Genomic DNA, 18,025 nt, shown 5'->3' on the forward strand with positions numbered 1-18,025 from the left:
CAGTCCCACACATTCTGTCACTGGAACCCAGGAATGCGGTTTGCCCTCTTGGCTGCCAGGGCACACTGCTGACTCTGAGTGAGCCTGCTGTCGACCAGCACCCCCAGAGCCCTTTCTGCGGGGCTGATCTCCAGTCATTCCTCTCCCAATTTATACTTGTGTCCTGTGATAGTCTTTCCCAGCTGCAAAATCAGTCATTTATTCTTCTTAACTTTCATGCCACTGATGATTGCCCAGTGCTCCAATCTATCCAGATCCCTCTGCAGGATTTCTTATCCTTTGAGAGAGTCAACAGCACCACCCAGTTTGGTATTGTCAGCAACCTCCTCATGGTGCATTCCACTCCTGCATCCAGATCACTGATAAAAATATTGAACAGAAGTGACCCTGGAATTTTTATTTCATCCCTGTTTCTCAGGTGACCATCTTCATCAAGTGTCAGTCCAATGTTTTCCTTACACCTTCTCTTGCTATTAACATACTTAAAATACCTGTCTTCTTGTCTGACACAACACTGGCCAGTTTCAACTCTAGTTCAGCTTTGGCCTTTGGTGTCTTCTCCCTGCATATGTGAACCACAGCTCTGTAATCTTCCTGCAAAGCCTTACCTTCCTTCCATAGAATCATGGAATCATAGAATGGTTTGAGTTGGAAGGGACCTCAAAGATCATCTAGTTCCAACCCCTCTGCCATGGGCAGGGACACCCTCCACTAGAGCAGGTTGCCCAATGCCCCATCCAACCTGGCCTTGAACACTTCCAGGGACGGGTCATCCACAACCGCTCTGGGTAGCCTGTTCCAGTGTCTCACCACTCTCATAGTGAAGAATTTTTTTCCTAACATCTAATCTAAATCTCCCCTCTTTTCATTTAAACCCATTATCCCTTCTCCTATCACCACACTCCCTGACAAACACTCCCTCTCCATCTATCCTGTAGGCCCCCTTTAGGTACTGGCATGCCGTAATAAGGTCTCCGTGGAGCCTTCTTTTCTCCAGGCTGAAGAACCCCAACTCTCTAAGCCTGTCTTCATAGGAGAGGTGCTCCAGTCCTCTGATCATCTTTGTGGACCTCCTCCAGACTCACTGCAACAGGTCCATGTCTTTCTTGTACTGGGGAACCCAGAACTGGATGCTGTACTCCAGGTGGGGTCTCACCAGAGCAGAGTAGAGCAGAATCACCTCCTTTGACCTGCTGGTCACACTGTATTTGATGCAGCCCAGAATACAGTTGGCTTTCAGGGCTGTAAGCGCGTGTTACCAGCTCACATTGAGATTCCCATCCACCAAAACTCCGAAGTCCTTCTTCTCAGGGCTGCTCTCAATCAGTTCTTCGCCCAGCCTGCAGTTGTGCTTGGGATTGCCCTGACCCATGTACAGAACCTTGCACTTGGCCTTGTTGAACTTCATGCAGTTCACATGGGCCCATCTCTCCAGCCTGTCAAGGTCCCTCTGGATGGCATCCCTTCCCTCCAGTGTGTCGACCGCACCACACAGCTTGGTGTTGTCAGCAAACTTGCTGAGGGTGCACCCAATCCCACTGTCCATGTCATCTTCAGGATTCTTAGATATACTCGAATCTGATCTTCTTCTACAGTGGGTGGTTCTTCATTCTTCCAGTCCCTGCCTTTGCCTTCCATCACCTCGGCAGTGCAGATAGAGCCCTTGCTGGGGAAGACTGAGGCAAAAAAGTCATTGAATACCTCAGCCTTCTCCATATCCTGGGTAACCACATCTCCCATTTCCTTCTGGAGGGGGCCCACATTTTCCTTTGTCTTCTTTTTATCACTGATGTACCTATAGAAACTTCTTTTTGCCCTTGACGTCCCTGGCCAGATTTAATTCTATCAGGGCTTTAGCTTTCCTAACCTGCTCCCTGGCTACTCAGACAGTTTCTCTGTATTCCTCCCAGGCTACCTGCCCTTGCTTCCTCTCTCTGTAGGCGTTTGAATTTGCCCAAGAACTACTTGTTCATCCATGCAGGCCTCTGGGTATTTTTGCCTGACTTCTTTGTTGGGATGCATCATTCCTGAGCTTGGAGGAGGTGACCCTTGAATACTAGCCAGCTGTCTTGGGCTCCTCTTCCCTCCAGGGCTTAACGTTCCATGGTACTCTTCCAAGCAGATCCCTGAAGAGGTCAAAGTCTACTCTCCTGAAGTTCAGGGTAATGAGCTTCCTTTGTGCCCTCCTCGCTGCCCTGAGCATCTTGAAATCCACCGTTTCATGGTCACTGCAGCCAAAGCTGCCCTTGAGTTTCACATCCCCCACCAACCCCTCCTTATTGGTGAAAACAAAGTCCAGAATAGCACTTCTCCTCATTGGTTCCTCTATCACTTGGAGGAGAAAGTTACCATTAATGCATTCCAGGAACTTCCTGGATTGCTTGTTCCCTGCTCTGTTGTCCCTCCAACAGATATTGGGGTGATAGAAGTCCCCCATGAGGATGAGGGCTTGTGAACATCAGGCTGCTCCTATCTGTCTGTAGAGGCCCTCTTCTGCTTGTTCTTCCTGGTCAAGTGGCCTGTAGCAGACCCCCACTGCAATGTCCCCTCCACCTGCACTCCCTTCGGTCCTGATCCATAACCTCTCGGTCGGCTCCTCATCCATCCCCAGATGGAGCTCCAGGCACTCCAGCGGGTCATTGACAGAGACAGCCACATCCCCTCCTCGCCTGCCCTGCCTGTCCTTCCTAAAGAGCCCGTATCCTTCCATTCCTACACTCCAGTCATAGGAGCCATCCCACCACATCTCCGTGATGCCAATAAGATCACAGCCCTGCAGGCGTGTGCATGTCCCTAACTCCTCTTGTTTGTTCCCCATGCTACGTGTGTTTGCGTAGAGGCATTTCAGCTGGGCCCCCAGTGAATCTGACTTCCGGGCTGGAGTGGCTGGAATTCCTTTGATGTACTTCACCAGTCTTTCCCTGTTGGTTCCTATTACCAGAGGAGCCCCTGGCTCATCTCCACTAGACTTCAAGCGTGCTACAGTGTGTCCAGCACGTCTCCGAGCAACAGGCCGAGGGCTCTAGCTGGCACCTCGTCCCTCTAACATTGGCCTGTCATCCCACAACTTGTCACAGGTAAGCCTGATATTATCCCCCTCCTCTTTCATGCCTATTTAAAGCTCTGTCCATGAGCCCCGCTAGCTCCTGGGCAAAGACCCTTTCTCCCCTTTGAGAAAGGTGAATCCCATCTGACTTGAGCAAGCCTGGTGCTGTGTAGGGCATCCCATTGTCAAAAAACTCAAGATTGTGGCAGTGACACCAGCCACGGAGTGGCTTTATAGTGGCTTTTTTATATTATTAATGGACTGGGACCGTCTGTTCCTCCCAGTGTCGCTGCCCGCAACTGGAAGGAGGGAGGAAAAAATAACCTGTGCTCCAGATTCCCTCAGTAACCCTCCCAAGACCCTGAAGCCTCTTTTGATTGCTTTTGCACTACCTGTCGCGGCTAAGAGCAGTAGTGGGTAGCAGTCCGAGGGCTGTACCAGGCTGGGCAGTTTCCTAGTGATGTCCTTAACACGGGCCCCAGGGAGGCAGCAGTCTTCCCCAAGAGGAGGGTCTGCCCTGCATATTGCACCCTCTGTACCCCTCAGAAGGGAGTTGCCTACAACTATAACCCGCCTTTTCTTCCTCGTGGACGTGGTCACAATACAGGCTGTGGGCCTTTCTGGCCTTGGTGATACCTCTGGTGTAGCTCGACTGGCATCCATGTCCTCCTTTGAGTGGCCTTCCACAGCCAGAGCCTCACACCTGTTGTACAGAGGCACCTGGGAGGGTGAGGTGGGCAAGGAGGAGGTTCGCCTGCCACCCTGAGTGTGGACTTGCTTCCATTCACTCCTTCCTCTTAAGCTGCAGCCTTCAGCCTGGCAGGGGGAGGATACAGGGTCCCCTTCATCTTGGGTTTTGTCTGGTCCCTGTTTCTGCCTCAGGGAGGGCAGAGCTTGGCTCCGCCAGTCTCTCTCTTCCTCAGCCTCGCTCCTTAACCCTTCTACTTCCTCCCATAGCTCTGCCACCAGGCTGAGCAGATCAGCCCCCTGCTCACACCTCACACAGCTGTTCTCACTACCCACCATCCATACCCAGTGACAGGCTCTGGCACTCCCTGCAGCCTGAGACCTGGATGGCTGCATGTTTTTGCCACAGCTCTGTCTGGATTCCCACATCCAGAGGACAGAGCTCTCTGCCAGGTGGATGCCACAGCTCATCTCAGTTTGCACAGGATGGCTTCCAGGTGGGTTTTGAATATCTCCAGAGAAGAGGACTCCACAGCCTCCCTGGGCAGCCTCTTCCAGTGCTCTGTCACCCTCCAAGCAACGAAGTTATTCCTCGTTGTTTTGAGTTTGTGTGACAAGATTTTGGTAGCAGGGGGCTACAGGGGTGATTTCTTTGAGAAGCTGCCAGAAGCTTCCCCCATGTCCAACAGAGCCAATGTCAGCCAGCTCCAAGACAGATCTGCCACTGGCCAAGGCCAAGCCAATCACTGACAGTTTTTGCAACCTGAGAGAGGAGGGAGATTACGTGAGAGAAACAACTCTGCAGACACCAAGGTCAGTGAAGAAGAAGTGGGAGGAGGTGCTCCAGGTGCTGGAGTAGAGATTCCCCTGCAGCCTGTGGAGAAGACCATGGTGAGGCAGGCTGTGCCCCTGCAGCCTTTTGAGGATGATAGTTGAGCAGATATCCACCTGCAGCCCATGGAGGACCCCACACTGGAGCAGGTGGAGACACCTGAAGGAGGCTGTGACCTCGTGGGAATCCCACACTGCAGGAGGCTCCTGGCAGGACCTGTGGACCCATGGAGAGAGGAGCCCACGCCAGAGCATGTTTACTGGCAGGCCTTGTAACCCTGTGGGGGACTCATGCTGGAGCAGTCTGTTCCTTAAGGTTTGCACCCCATGGAAGAGACCCACATTGCATCCCATGTGAAGAACTCACATTGGAGAAGTTCATGGAGGACTATGTCCTGTGAGAGGGATCCCACGGTGGAGCAGGGGAAGAGTGTGAGGAGTCCTCCCCCTGAAGAGGAAGTAGCAGCAGGGACAACATGTGATGAACTGACCGCAACCCCCATTCCCCGTCCCCCTGTGCTGCTGGTGGGGAGGAGGGAGAGAAAACAGGGAGTAATGTTAAGCCTAGGAAGAAGGGAGGGGTGGGGGAAGGTGTTTTAAGACTTGGTTTGACTTCTCATTAGTCGTCGTCTACTACTACTACTACTACTACTACTACTACTATCGGTATCAGTATTCTATTCCTTTTCTGTCCTAGTAAACCTTCTTTATCTCAACCCACAAGGTTTACCTTTTTTGTTTTAGTTTTTGAGTCTCTCCCCTATCCCGCTGTGGGTGAGTAGAGTGAGCAAACAGCAGTGTGGTTGTTGTAGCTGCCTGCTGGGTTAAACCACAACACTTGTGCTGCCCTAATTTACCTCGTAGAACTTGTGTATTCTTCCAATACTGTGGACACATATTATCAGGCACTTTCTGAACAACAAGGCAGGAGTCTGTAGGGGCTTTTCCACCTCTGTCTTGTTTTCTTCTGGAAAGGCAGGAGTTATTTTCCCCCTTTTCTGATTGCTGTGCTTCTCGTGGGACAAGTACTTTTGAAGAGCAGCTGTATACATTTCTTGTAGGCCATGAAACCTGGTTTCTGGTGAATATCCCTCACTTCAGCATCCAAAGAGTGGACCGTATCAGCCCTCATGTCTTCCCTGGGTAATGGCAGCACCAATAGCTTCTTCAGCTGATTTACAGGCACCAATGTATTTTTTCCCACATAGTCCATCCTTGCTTTACCAAAAGTCCCATGACAGGCAAAAAAGGAAAACTTAGAGGAAGATCAATAAACTCTCCAGCTTGTTTCAGCAGTAGGTTCTTCCTTTTGAAGGACACATTTTTACTGCTCAGGATTTTAATGGATTTGCATCCCTTTTTCAGCACATGTACATAGTGGGATGTTAATGAAATGTTCCTCTTCAAGGTGTTCAGGGCAATTTCAGAAATGGCCTTTATCAGGTCATTAGAAGGAGCACAGAGTATTGCTTTCCTCTGCCAGTGGCAGGAGCAGAGCAACAGCCCCAGGAAGGACAGCTTAGACTTCAGACAGTAAAGACATCATGTTTCCAAGTCTGCACAGGCAGCAACACAGGCTGTCAGTCTGGTTCCTCTCTATTTATTGTTGAATGCCAATTTATTTATTTATTTTTTCCCAGTATATAAATGGCAGAAAGCTCTGGTAGGAAAAGATCAGTTATTAGCCTGAAAGCTTCTGGAGTACAAGCATTTAGATGGACATCCAGGTACCCATATGGTGCCTTCATAGCTTCTTCAAATGCCTTTAAAAAGAACCAGGCTTTGCCAGGATGTATCTATCTGGCTTGGGACACAATCTGGAGCTTAGAGTGGGGGTTTTTAAATAGCACTGTATAGTTTGTGTTGAGCGTGATGGTGCAGCATCAGAGAAGGTGAAAGAGAGATAGACAGGATTTTCTCTGAGATGCAACAGCTTGAATAGCTCCAGACCCCAACTACAGTGGAGAAGCAGAAGGCTCCTGCCCCACCTAAGGGCTTATAACCACAAAATAGGTTAACTGCCTTCAAAGTCAAAGAGGAGCCTGTGTGCCTTAAAGCAAAGGATCTGGTCCACCTGACCCTAAATCATGCATGACCACCAGGAAGAAGTGGCAAGTGATCATAATGAGTGCCTCCCTGCTGTGAGGGACAGAATCTGTCAACCTGGCCTATCATCAAGAGACTTTTGCTGCCTACTGGGCACCCAGGTCCGGGATGTTGTGGAGGAACTGACAAATCTCATTCAGCCCTCTGACTACTACCCCCCACCATTATTGCCTGTGGGCACAAATTATACTGCTAGGGGAAACCTGAACAGAGTCAAAAGTGATTACTGCTGCTCTGTGGGCAGTAGTTAAGGGCATGGGGGTCCAGCTGGTGTTGTCCTCAATCCTGCTGAAGAAGAGCAAATGTGTGAGGAGGAGGGCACTGATAATACAGATCAATAATTGGCTGTGGAACTGGAGTTGGCAACAGGGTTTTGGGTTCTACAACCATGGGTCCCTGTTTGCAGAGCAGCATCTGCTCAGGACAGATGGGATCCACCTCATCAAATGGGGCAAAGTTACCTTTGCCAGTAGGATGGCTGACCTGGTAAGGAGGAATGATGGGGGAGAGAGACAGTGACCCGCAGCCAGTCAGCAAAGGTCCTGGGGTGATGTGACAGGAAGGGATCACAAGATCAAAAAAGACAGGACTTAAGTGGCCTCCCCTTTAGCAGTTGCATGTGAGCAAGGAAGTGCCTACAATGCAGCATTGTGGCAAAATCCCCAAAACCCTTTCTGGGATGTCAACATACTGAGCTGCCTCTGTCAAGTGCGTGTATGCTATTGCATGCAGTATGAGGAATAAACACATTAGAGATCTGTGCGCAGTTGCAGGACTTTGATGTTGTGATCACGGAGACAGAGTGGGATGGCTCCCATGACTGGCATGTTGCAATGGAGGGATATAGACTCTTTTGGAAGGATAGTGTGGTGTGGTCAACACGCTGGAGGGAAGGAATGCCATCCAGAGGGACCTTGACAGGCTGGAGAGGTGGGTGAACCACATGAAGTTCAACAAGGCCAAGTGCAAGGTCCTGCACGTGGGTCAGGGCAATCCCAAGCACAACTACAGACTGGGTGGGGAATGGATTGAAAGCAGCCCTGAGGAGAAGGACTAGGGGGTACTGATTGATGAGAAGCTCAACATGAGCCGGCAGTGTGCGCTTGCAGCCCAGAAAGCCAATCGTGTCCTGGGCTGCATCAAAACCAGTGTGACCAGCAGGTCAAGGGAGGTGATCCTGCCCCTCTACTCTGCTCTTGTGAGACCGCACCTGGAGTACTGCATCCAGCTCTGGGGGCCCCAGTACAGGAGAGACATGGAGCTGTTGGAGCGAGTCCAGAGGAGGGCCACGAAGCTGATCAGAGGGCTGGAGCACCTCTCCTATGAGGACAGGCTGAGAGAGTTGGGATTGTTCAGCCTGGAGAAAAAAAGGCTCTGGGGAGATCTAATTGCGGCCTTCCAGTACCTAAAGGGGGCCTGCAGGAAAGATGGTGAGGGACTGTTTATCAGGGAGTATAATGACAGGACAAGGGGTAATGGGTTTAAGCTAAAGGAGGGTCGTTTTAGATTAGATGTTAGAAAGAAATTCTTTACTGTGAGGGTGGTGAGGCAGTGGAACAGCTTGCCCAGAGAGGCTGTGGAGGCCCCATCCCTGGAAGTGTTTAAGACCAGGTTGGATGAGGCTTTGGGCAATGTGGTCTAGTGGAGGGTGTCCCTGCCCATGGCAGGGGGGTTGGAACTAGATGATCTTTGAGGTCCCTTCCAACCCAAACCATTCTATGATTCTATGATAGGCTGAGAGGACAAGTAGGGGGGCTTGCCCTTCCTGTGTGAGAGCAGTTGGATTCAATGGAGCTCTACCTGGGGATGGATGATGAGAGCTTGTGGTTAAGCATTGAAGAGAAGACAGCTAAGGGTGACATTTTAATGGGTGTCTGCTCTAGGCTGCCTGACCTGGAAGAACAAGTGGATGAGGCCATCTACAGATAGATAGGAGCAGCCTCATATTCACAGGCACTGGTGCTTATGGCAGACCTCTGCCACCACAGTATCTACTGGAGGGACAATACAACAAGATATAAGCAAGGCAGGAGGTTGCTGGAGTGCGTTGACAACAACTTCATCACCCAAGTCATAGATGAGACAATGAGGAGAGGTGGAGCTCTGCTGGAGCTCTAACACACCCTGGGAAAGTGATAGAGCAGCTAATCCTGGAAGCAATTTCCAGGCATATGAAGGACAAAAGGTGACTGGGTGTAGTCAGCACGGATTCACCAAAAGGAATGCTTGACCATGCTGATATCCAGCTACGATGAAATGACTGGCTTGGTAAACAAGAAAAGAATGGTGGATATAGTCTATCTTGATTTCAGTATAGCTGTCTTCCATAGGATCCTTGTAGAGAAGCTGGTGATGTACAGGCTGGATGAGCAGATACTGAGGTGGATTGAATATTGGCTGAACGGTTTTCAGCCAGTGAGTGATGATCAGTGGAATAAATATTAGTTGGGGACCAGTAACTAGTAGAGTCTCCAGGGGTCAATACTTGTCCAATCTTGTTTAACCTCTTCAAGATCAAAATGATGGAGCAAAGTGTACATTCAGCAAGTTCACAGTTGACACTAAACTGAAAAGAGTGGCTGATACAGCACAGGATCATGCTGCCATCCAGAGGTACCTTAACAGGCTGGAGAAATGGGCTGACAGGAATCTCCTGCAGTTCAACAAGGACAAGGCCAAAGTCCTGCACCTGGGGAGGAACAATCCCATGCACCAGTTGTCATCCAGCCCTCCCCCGTGGTGGTGACCCTGCCCGGACCCATCCTCAGCTCCTTCCCACAGAACATCGTTGTGGGCTCCTCCACCTCCACTGCTGTTGGCAGCATCCTCAGCTGTGATGGAGTGCCCATCACCTCTGGGTGCTGTGACCTCTCTGGCATTTCCAGACGCTACGATGGCAGGAGGTGCCTACTCTGATAAAGATGCTGGGAAAACCCCATGGAGCCACCTTGAGGAACTCAGAATATGTAGAGCTGCAAGATTTTTCAATGTCCTTTTCAGGATAATTGATTTTGTCTTTCTCTCCCTTCTACTTGGTTGCTTTGGTTCCTCTTGGAAGCAAGGCCCCTCCAAGGCCAGCCTGGTGGGCTCCATCTGTCTCCTCTGTAGCTATGGGGCAGGCAGAAAGACATCACACAGGAACTTCTCCATGGCCAAAGACCAAAGAATCTCGGCTGCCTCTGGGGCTCCCTGCACTGCTGTCCTCCACTTTCTTTTCTTCTTTTGACTCATTAAAGTTCTGCTGCATTCAAGCCTGGCCTCCATGTGGTCCTTCCCTCTGTGGACACTGCCCATGCTGCCAAAGGAGAAGGGTTTTGCTCAGGGGATGAATGGGTTGAGGGCACATTCTCCATTCACAGAGAAATGGGAGGTTGGGACAGCCTGCAGTGGCTCCTCTTTTGGGCACTGTCACTTGGAGCTGAGGAAGACATCCCTGGATGCGCTGCTGCCAGTTTCCATCAGGCCATGCCTTGCATTGTCTCTGCCCACAAAGCCCAGAAAGGCAGGAGGCCCTGACTGGTCAGCATCCCCATGAGCTCTTGAGGAAGGGCGTTCATTTCGCTATGGTTGGAACTGCACTGGGGTGGCAGGGGGTGTGGGTTTCTGGAAGATAGTTTGCTTTGCAGCATGGCAGGAGCAGTAAAGCAGGGAACAGCCTTTGGGATGGCCCATGGCCACTACTCCACCTTCATCTCCACTCCACCATCCAATCTAGGGGACCTGGCCAGCACGCATGGGCAGGAGTAGCAGGGAAAAGTTGCTCATGCTGCTGAATGTGTCGATGCTGAAAACAGCAGCTGAGCATGCGGGAGGTGAGGGCAGTCAGCACAGAAACGGGGACAGCGAAACGGTGTATTTCTGAGGGAGATCAAATTGCTGTGATACAGAGCTTGCAGGAGAACATGAAGATCAGCAAGGATGAGGGTACTGGGTGCACTTCCCAAGAGAGCTGAAGGTGAAGGCAGAGGTCTTGACTGCTTCATGGGTGTGTGTCCCCCAAGAATTTGTGCTCAGGAATTGCTGCCATTCTGGGGGGTGCAAAGAGATTTTATACCTGCAAATCTCATCCCTTCTGATGGGTGGAAATGTCTCTTGGCAGCCATTACAGTCTCATATCCTATTGTTTGCATGAAAATCCAGATGTCCTGACAAGAGTGTACAAGTGGAAGAATGTAAAGCCCCCTTCCACACACCCCCTCCCTTCCACTGTCCTGCACCAGGGAATGATGCCTAATGAAACATCTCTCAAAACAACTGAAGGCCAAGCTTTTATGAAGCCCTTTCACTTGCATGTCTGAAATCCTTTTTCCCTAGTCATGCTATCAACAGCCATCATCTACAGCAGCACAGTTGGACTTCCTAACCCTCCCACAGTAGATGTTGTAATAAACAGAAGGTCCTTCTTAAGGATGATACCATCAGCAATTATCCTGGCTGAAGAGGGAGGGATGGCGGTCTTCAGACAGAAGAGTAAGTCCGTTGGCGAAAGCACTGCCAAAAAGCTGCTAGTGGCTCTTGGCATGACCCCAATAAAAATCATCTTGGACCGTAGGAAAAGGGCACAAGAACCATGCAGATTTTACAATTCGATGTAAGGGCATTGTTGCCAGAGGTTCTTTTTTTTTATGGTGATTTACACCATGTACTGCAGAGCTGCAACTGTTATTTACACCCCTCTTACTCCCCTGCTGAACACCTTGATTTACACCCTAAGAAACAAGGATGTGAAAGCTGCTGGTAGTTGTTCATCTGTACTAAACAACTGGCAAGGTTGTAGTGTTTGACAGTAGAAATGGTGACTAGAGGTGTTTCCGATTGAGAAAATGCTCTAAAAGCACAACTGACCACAATGGGGTAACCCTTCTGTGGGTGGGATCTGCACAGTGTCCTGTCCCTGGCAAGGGGACAACCCATTGTATTGTGTCAGTGACTGAGCACTGTCACGGGTTGCCCAGGGAGGTTGCCAAGTGTCCTTCTTTAGAGATATTCAAAAACCGCCTAGACACGGTCCTGGGCAGCTGGGTCTAGGTGGCCCTGCTTGAGCAGAGGGCTTTGACCAGATGACCTCCAGAGGTGCCTTCCAACCTCAACTCTTCTGTGATTCTCTCATTCTGTGAGAACAGCTGACATACGTAGAGCAGCTCAGGGTTCACAGCATCTGTAGTGATGTAAGGTTACCTCTTTCTTTCTATTCTTAGTGCTATTAAATGGCATTTGAAGGAATGCTTTGAAGAGTCTGAGTGCCCTTCTTATTGGGACCGGTCACTGTCCTTTTTGGTGTCCCAGCCTCAATGTTTCCAGGCTGTGGGTTTTCTGGCTTTTCCTGGGCACACTACTGTCTGCTGCCATGTGAATACACCACTAAGGGCAGCTGGGAACGTCTAAGTCTGGAGGAGTTTCTTCAATTGTAATGCAAGCATGAGTGTACACAAACATTGTGTGCGAGTGTGTTCGGTCACCTCTGTTTATGAATGTTTTAGCACATGCGCGTGCCTTCATGCAGGCAAGAATGGATGGGAGTGACATTGGTCTGTGTATATGCAAGTGTGTGGGTATAGGTGTGTGTGGAGATGTGCTTTTATGTGTGTACATCTCTGTACACAAGCATCTATGTATATTTGTATGCAAATACATGTGTGCAGGAGCATGCATATGTGTAAGTGTCTGTATTTGAGTATCTGTGTGTACATGTTGGTATGGGGTTTGGCTGTGCCTGTGTCTGCACATGGGATCCTTTGAAAACATGTGTGCGCACACCTCTTCATAAGAGCACACGTAGGAGTTGCTCTTTGGGGTGTGTGCAAGCTCATGTGTGTGGCTGTGCCCATGTGTGTGAGATCATGTGTGCACACATATCAGTGTGTGTGTGCATGCCTGTGAGTGTGTATACCTGCCTCTGAGTGGGTGTTATTGTGTATGTGTGTGCCCCCATGAGGGTAGGTATGTCAAATGTCTTGCTAAAGTCAAGGTACACCACAGCCAGTGCCCCTCCCCTTCCCCACAGTGCCAGTCACCTCCTCATAGAAAGCAATGAGGTTGAGGAGGCATGATTTGCCCTCAGTAAACCCATCTCAGCTGCTCCCAACCCCCTTCTTGCCTTCCATGAGTTTAGAATAGGCTTCTGAGACTATTTGCTCTATCTTCCTTCCAGAGGCTGAGTACAGAATGTCTAGTCAGCTCTCTGAACACCCTTGGATGCATCCCATGTGATCTCATGAACTTGTGTATGTTCAAATGGTAGTAAAAACTTCTGTTGCGGATGAAAGGTGTTAGACACAGTTACAATTTAGTCAATTCAAAATTTATTAATAGTATGAGGTAAATTAAATTTTAGCAGTGCCTAATGATTGACTAATTTTAAAGATTTACAAGTAGTTCAGTAAAATATATTATGATCAAAACAGTAGCTTAATTACAGATTCAAAGATGACAAGTTTCACACTAAATTACTATAAGGTATCTTAAATCAAAGTGTATAGATCGGTACACACACACACACACAAAGCATAAGACAGACAAACAGAAATATTTGGGCCCAGCGATATATGTCACCTTCACTCATAAAGGCAAATGTCTGTATTTAAACACGTATATAAGTAGAGAGGTGGATGAAGGGAGTTAGATTGTAGTTAAGATTTCCCTCTTCAAGTTTAGAGTAAATACTCACAATGCATTGGCATTCCTCAACGGGAGATAGCTGAGACTCGAGAAGGCTGGCTTCACCCTGGCAGATGATTCTTGCGAAGTTTGTGCCTGAGAGGAGTCTCAGTTCAGGGGGAATACTGGTCATAGCCTGCTGCAATCCAGGAAAGCTCTAAAGGGTCTCACTTAGAATCACTATTTATAAGGTCTGAGATAACTGACTTTTGTCAGATACTTTTCCACTCCAGCCCAGCTCGAATGATGAAATATTCTGGTACTTTCCACTAGTTGCGGAGACTCAGAACTTTTCTGGCATCTTCCCCTTTTGAGCCATGGCTCATGTAGAGCTGTAGCAGGTTGTCAGGAGGTGATCATTATCACTATTGTTCCCAAGTAATGGAGCAACAAGAATGTCACAGTTCAAGCACAGATGTACCAGTTACCTTTACCAAGGAAGCAAGAACCAGACTCATTAAGGGGGTGCCTTGATGCTCTGGTCTGCTGCTCAGGTATGTGGCCCAGAAAAAGGGGAGGAGAAACTATGCCAAGTACCAAATGGTTGCAGCACCTAAGAGCTCTTAGTTCTTTCTTCTTTTACTGTGGGTGCTGCTTCATTCCCAGAGCATCTGTGAGGAGATTCAGGCATGTGGTATGCCTAAGAAGAAGCCATACCAGTAAAAACTGAGGAGAAATAGGCCTCAAGTACATCAGCCTTTTCCCTATCATTTGTCACCAGGTCCCCTTCCTCACTAAGCAATAAGCCCTCATCTACTTTGCCTTCCTTTTGCTGCCAATAGTCTCAGAGATACCTTTCTTGATTCCCTTTACCTCCCTTGCTAGTTTCCACTCCAATTGTACTTTTTCCTCCACATTGCAGAGGACCATCCTTGTGCTGTGAGGAGCCTGCCCTTGAAGGTTAGACAGCTCTCCTTGGACCCTCTGCACCCCAGAACAGTTTCCCACAGCATCCTGGCAAGCAGGTAGGACCCTGATGAGACCAAGGTGTGCTCTTCTCAAGTCCGAGACTGTAGTCATCCTGTTTCTCTTGATCGGTCCTCTGAAGATCTTAAGCCTCACAGCCTCCTAGTCACTGCAGGCAAGGCTGCCCTTGAATTTTACATCATCCAAGAGCTCTTCTTCACTTGTGAGTAGCAGGTCCAACAAAGCCTCTCCCCTAGTATGTTCATGGATTGCCTGCATCAAAAATTTGCTTTCCATATGCTCCAGACATGTCCTGGTTTGCATGTGGCCAGCCAGTTTCTTTCTGCAGCAGACACTGAGGTGGTAAAAGTCACCCATTAGCACCTACATCCTTGCACCCTGCTAGAGTGGGCACTGCCTGACCTGGTCTGAGGTCATCCTCATTCCTTCATCCCTGCTCTTGGTTTCTTGGTCTAGCATATCCAGTTGCACCTGAAATTTAAAAAAATCACGAACTCCTGCTATGGGCTCAGGTCACCAGCTGCCTGGCCTTTCCTTCTTGGGGACTGGGGCGTGCAGCTCCCAATGGGATGATGCTGGTTACACATCAAGGGCTCACAATGTTACAGCTGCTTTGGACAGCCTTAACGCTTTTCAAAGTTGGTGTAACGTTTGATCCTGCTGGTCAACAGCAATGCAGCCTTTCTCTGAACTGTGCTGTTGTGCTAGGGTAGACTTTGCGCTTGCCCAGGGGACAAGGTCTTGGGCCCAGGCTAGTACAGGCATTGGGAGGTCATGCATGTGACTACATGGAGGTTGGAGAGGGCTGTCTGTAAAGTAGAACATCCCCCCCACCCAGCAGAGTGAGGGACAGTGCCTGTCCTGGTGTGGTGAGTTTCTGCGGCAGCTGCTGTTCATGGAGATATTTCCCTTGAGAAGTCACCTGTGTGCCCAGGCAAAAAAGGACAGAAAAATCCATTAGGGGAGGAGAGTAGTGCACTTCATTCCTGACTGAGTAGACACAGGACACTTGCTACCAGATGTGCCAGTTCATAATATGAGACGAGCAGGAGGAAATGACCAGCACCCACAAGAATATTCAATGTCCCCAGAGATTCACTGGGGCAATGATCCAGTGGGGTAGATGAGACACTTATTGAAACAAGGCTGAGCCTTTGCTGTCTCCCCCAGAGACCACAGGGGAATAAGGACCCATGGATACCCTGTGTTGGGAGCTGCCTGGGTGGAGCTTTTCTTTGCCTGCACGTGTTTTGGTTTATTGTCATACCAATAGATAGGAGAAGGAAAAGGTACAGCATCTCCTTACATCAACATTCATGGCTGAAGTTCAAGAGGGAAATAACAAAATGGAACCAGTTTTAAGGTGTCTCTGTCTCGAGACAAGACAAACCCAGGTACTGTTGGGGAGGATGGATGTGCCTGTGGTTCTTAATAGTGGTCTAGATGAACAAATTGCTATTATGTAAATACAACGGCTCATGTGTGTGCTGCTTGCAGCAGACAGTGGAGCTTCCCATGCATTGGCAATAAGAAGACTGCACCTTCAATTAGTGTGGTATGGGAATAGTTAAGATCATGTCTGCATAAATTGTTGTCTGGAATGAACACTAAATATTACATCACAGGATCTTGTTCTGCAGATCCCTGGGGGCACAGGGGAAGCAGCACTGCCAGGGGAGAGCTGAGGGCCCCTTCCCTCAAGCTCAGCCTTGCACAGACACATCCCCTCCCTCCCTTGGGTTGTTGCACAGCCAAGGACGCTCCCTGCACCAGGGTGTCTTGCACAGCACAGAGGTACAAGGCACTGTCAGAACCCTCAACTTCCTCCAGGTGCAGGAGGCTGTATTTCCCCGTGGTGTTCAGCAACGTGGTCAGACAGCTGCTGTGCTTGGGGCCAGCTGCTGTGTGATATGAGACTAGCTGTGGGGTCTGGTCTTTCTTCTGCTTGTACCAAAACAAGGCATAAAAGATGGAGGTTTGGTAGGTGCAGATGGTCTGGAAAGTGTCTTTCTGCTTCACCATGACTTGTCCTTCTTACTGGGTGACAGTGGTCTGCCCCATGGTGCCTGGAAGAAAGTGAAGCAAGCCAGGAGAGAATGCAAACCCCTGGTGGAGAATGCTCTCTGTCCTTTGCCCTGAAGAAAAATCCTGGGGCCTGGGGACAGCCAGCTGGACAGTAGTTTTGGGCAAGAGCTCAGAGCTGTCAGCCCAGCATGGACCCTGAGGGAGACCTGTGCTGTGTCCCTGTTCCTCCTCCCTACTCTTGCTCCTACTGCCCAGAGGACCAGGGAACAGCCTGTAACAGTGGCCTGGGACCAGCAGCCCTCACACACATTGAGGGACCTGCAGAGGTATAACAAAAAGATTCATCCTGCTTCCCCATCCCTGTCATCTCTGAAGGCTCCCAGCTCCCTGAGTCAACACACAGCTGAGGTGAATGTTGGAAAGAGGGATCCCTGGCTGTGTTGCCAAGCAGGAGAAAACTGGAAGCCATGTCAGGTATGTGCCAGCCAGGAGGCAGAGTGGGACACCCTGTTAATGTCAATGGGATGAGAGCTTAAAAGTCCCTGGGATAGCTCTGATGGGATTTGCTCACTTGCATTGGAAAGGGAGAAATGTGGGACTGTGGAGAGAGCTGAGATCTCCTCTGGTGACAGCAGGTGGATCAGAAGAGAGAGGCAGAGAGAGGTGGATTGAAGGGGAGAGAAAAGGTGGAGAAGTGGTCTGAAGTACCTCCTCTCTCTTCCAAGTTTGTTTCCAATAGTAAGAGCATCTTGAGAGAACTGGTGCAAAACCACAAGTGTGAGGTTGCATTTCCCAGCATTTTCCTGCTATTCAAGAGCAGTTCTCTGCATGATCCTGATAAGGCTGGCAAGGGTTTCCTTGGGAGAAGGAGAAATATGCATTTATAGAAAGCCAGGAATTATCCAGCAGTTGGCCCAGGAAGGCCGTGAGGATGGGATAGCCGAGGTGCATACCAAGATCAGCCTGCCTGTGTCGTGGTCTTACCCCAGCCAGCAGCTGAGCACCATGCAGCCGCTCGTTCACTCCCTGCCATTGGGATGGGGGAGAGAATTGGAAAAGTTAAAGTGAGAAAACTCGTGGGTTGAGATAAAGATAGTTTAATAGGTAAAGCAAAAGCCGCGTGCACAAGCAAAGCAAAACAAGGAATTCATTCACCACTTCCCATGGGCAGGCAGGTGTTCAGCCATCCCCAGGAAAGCAGGGCTCTGTCATGCGTAACGGTTACTTGGGAAGACAAACACCATCGCTCCGAACACCGCCGCCCCCCCACCCTCTCTTCCCCCAAGCTCCTTATAAACTGACCATGACGTCATATAGTATGGAATATCCCTTTGGTCAGTTTGGGTCACTTGTCCTGTCTGTGTCTCCTCCCAACTTCTTGTGCACCCCCAGCCATCCTGGTGGCAGGGCAGTGCAAGAAGCAGAAAAGGCCTTGGCCCCATGTAAACACTGCTCAAGAATAAGTCCATAGAACAAAAACATCTCTATATTATCAATGCTGTCTCCAGCACAAATCTAAAACATATCTCCACACTAGCTACTATGAAGAAAATCAATCCTCTCAGCTGAAACCAGGACAGCCTGTTTGTTGAGTTGAGAGAGTGTCAGAAGACCACCTCCCAGCCCCAGATAACAGAGCTGCTGGAAACGACTCTGCTGGGGGAAAAATGTAGCAGCAGAGAAGTGATCTGTTCTTCCTGTGCTTGAATGCTCCTTCTGGGTTTCTCCTTGCTCCAGCACCAACAC

The 18,025-nt window shown here is 49.5% G+C and overlaps 1 protein-coding gene across 1 annotated transcript in view; it reads right to left on the reverse strand.

Moving 5' to 3' along the window:
* The window catches only part of LOC104638263 (M1-specific T cell receptor alpha chain-like), a 487,043-nt gene extending 469,813 nt beyond the window's left edge, over positions 1-17,230 (reverse strand). Inside the window, 2 exon segments of the mRNA XM_075775044.1 lie at positions 16,025-16,319; positions 17,181-17,230. Of these exon segments, the coding sequence (XP_075631159.1) occupies positions 16,025-16,319; positions 17,181-17,230 (345 nt within the window).
* Between the last annotated feature and the right edge of the window lie 795 nt (positions 17,231-18,025).

This window comes from Balearica regulorum, chromosome 24 (assembly GCF_011004875.1).
Source record: "Balearica regulorum gibbericeps isolate bBalReg1 chromosome 24, bBalReg1.pri, whole genome shotgun sequence".
NCBI classification, from domain to species: domain Eukaryota; kingdom Metazoa; phylum Chordata; class Aves; order Gruiformes; family Gruidae; genus Balearica; species Balearica regulorum.